The sequence below is a fragment of the Ovis canadensis genome, chromosome 3 (assembly GCF_042477335.2).
Source record: "Ovis canadensis isolate MfBH-ARS-UI-01 breed Bighorn chromosome 3, ARS-UI_OviCan_v2, whole genome shotgun sequence".
NCBI lineage: Eukaryota > Metazoa > Chordata > Mammalia > Artiodactyla > Bovidae > Ovis > Ovis canadensis.
Genome location: NC_091247.1, coordinates 75,319,731 through 75,322,287, shown reverse-complemented (window position 1 = coordinate 75,322,287; position 2,557 = coordinate 75,319,731). Strand labels below are relative to the sequence as shown.

Below are 2,557 nucleotides of genomic sequence, written 5' to 3'. Positions count from 1 at the left end.
AGAGAATTTGCCCTTGCCAAGACCCATTCTTTTTTTTTTTCCCTCTCCATTTTCCTGGTAGTTCTCTTTGTTTGTGTCATTTTCATTGTTTATCGTATTGTCACTCAGCAGGTAGTTTTCACTGCTGAACCAAGAATTAGACCAATTGGTATTCAGTGGCCTTTTTCAATTGGGAGACTCTCAACCTTCAATTCTGCTAATATGTATTTTCTTATTTACTTGATGATTTTCTCTCCTCCATTTTTCTCTATGCAGTTCTTCTGGAACACCTTAGATTTGTTGTTGATTTTTCCTCTACTCTTTAAAAAAGCATTTTAATGAGGTAAAATTGATGTATAAATTCTATAGATAGTTGATGTACACAAATGTCTTTAGACAAAAGCATACATGTGTGAAATTATCACAGTCAATTATATAAACTTATCAATCACCTCTAAAAGTTTCCTCCCACCCCCTTTGTTTCTGTTTTTAAATTCCTTTTGTGGTAAGCATATTTAACATAAGACCTGCCCTATTAGCAAAATTTAAAATATAGTACTATTGGCCATGGGCCCTGTTTTGCAGAGTAGATCTCCAGAACTTCTTTATCTTGAGTAACAGAAACTTCATATTCTTTGATCCTCCCTCTTCCCTCCCACCTCACATTCAGTTCAGTTGCTCAGTTGTGTCTGACTCTTTGCATCCTCTGTCATCCCCTTCTCCTCCTGCCCCCAATCCCTCCCAGCATCAAAGTCTTTTCCAATGAGTAAACTCTTCGCATGAGGTGGCCAAAGTATTGGAGTTTCAGCTTTAGCATCAGTCCTTCCAATGAACACCCAGTTCTGATCTCCTTTAGGATGGACTGGTTGGATCTCCTTGCAGTCCAAGGGACTCTCAAGAGTCTTCTCCAACACCATAGTTCAATAGCATCAATTCTTCAGTGCTCAGCTTTCTTCACAGTCCAACTCTCACATCCATACATGACCACTGGAAAAACCATAGCCTTGACTAGACGGATCTTTGTTGGCAAAGTAAGGTCTCTGCTTTTTAATATGCTATCTAGGTTGGTCATAACTTTCCTTCCGGGGGTAAGCGTCTTTTAATTTCATGGCTGCAATCACCATCTGCAGTGATTTTGGAGCCCCCCAAAATAAAGTCTGACACTGTTTCCACTGTTTCCCTATCTATTTCCCATGAAGTGATAGGACCAGATGCCATGATCTTCATTTTCTGAATGTTGAGCTTTAAGCCAACTTTTTCACTCTCACTTTCACTTTCATCAAGAGGCTTTTGAGTTCCTCTTCACTTTCTGCCCTAAGGGTGGTGTCATCTGCATATCTGAGGTTATTGATATTTCTCCCAGCAATCTTGATTCCAGCTTGTGCTTCTTCTAGTCCAGTGTTTCTCATGATGTACTCTGCATATAAGTTAAATAAGCAGGGTAACAATATACAGCCTTGACGTACTCCTTTTCCTATTTGGAACCAGTCTGTTGTCCCATTGTCCAGTTTTAACTGTTGCTTCCTAACCTGCTTATAGGTTTCTCAAGAGGCAGGTCAGGTGGTCTGGTATTCCCATCTCTTTCAGAATTTTCCACAGTTTATTGTGATCTACACAGCCCATAGCAATTACAATTCTGTCTTCTGTTTCTAATGAGTTTTACTATTTTAGGTTCTAAATATAAGTGAAATCAGGCAGTATTTTTATTTCTGTGACTGGCTTATTTCCTTTAGCATAATGTCTTCTAGGGAGAAGGAAATGGCAACCCACTCTTGTATTCTTGCCTAGGAAATTCTGTGGATAGAAGAGCCTGGTGAGCTCTCTCCTTTTGCTACCACACCGCCACCATCACTGGTCACATGCACGCTCCCAGGAAGGGCCTGTCCCAGTCGGCTCTGCCCTACCGCCGCAGCGTCCCCACCTGGCTGAAGCTCACTTCTGACGACGTGAAGGAGCAGATCTACAAACTGGCCAAGAAAGGCCTGACTCCCTCACAGATCAGTGTGATCCTGAGAGACTCTCATGGTGTTGCACAAGTACGTTTTGTGACAGGCAACAAATATTTGAGAATTCTCAAGTCCAAAGGACTTGCTCCTGATCTCCCTGAGGATCTCTATCATTTAATTAAGAAAGCTGTTGCTGTTCGAAAGCATCTTCAGAGGAACAGAAAGGATAAAGATGCTAAATTCCGTCTGATTCTGATTGAGAGCTGTATTCACTGGTTGGCTCAATACTACAAGACCAAACGAATCCTACTCCCCAATTGGAAATATGAGTCATCCACAGCCTCTGCCCTAGTTGCATAAATTTATGTATTGTACTAAAGCAATAAAATCATTGTTTAACAGAAAAAATAAAAAATAAAAGAGCCTGGTGAGCTGCTGTCCATGGGGTTGCACAGAATCAGACATGACTGAAGAGACTTAGCATGCATGCATGCATTGGAGGAGGAAACGGCAACCCACCCAAGTATTCTCGCCTAGAGAATCCCAAGGACAGAGGAGCCTGGTGGGCTGCCGTCTATGAGATTGCACAGAGTCGGACACAACTGAAGTGACTTAGCAGCAGCAGCAATATC

General features: G+C 41.7%; 1 protein-coding gene across 1 annotated transcript; it reads left to right on the top strand.

The window, feature by feature from the left end:
* Positions 1 to 1,838: 1,838 nt before the first annotated feature.
* On the top strand, positions 1,839 to 2,321 carry LOC138438124 (small ribosomal subunit protein uS15-like). The gene has a single exon (XM_069586334.1). The coding sequence runs from the start codon at positions 1,839 to 1,841 to the stop codon at positions 2,283 to 2,285; it is 447 nt and encodes a 148-aa protein (XP_069442435.1). The 3' UTR covers positions 2,286 to 2,321.
* The last annotated feature ends 236 nt before the right edge of the window (positions 2,322 to 2,557 follow it).

Excerpts from the sequence above, each read along its gene's own strand:
- LOC138438124 (XM_069586334.1), top strand. The coding sequence starts at position 1,839 with ATGCACGCTCCCAGGAAGGGCCTGTCCCAGTCGGCTCTGCCCTACCGC.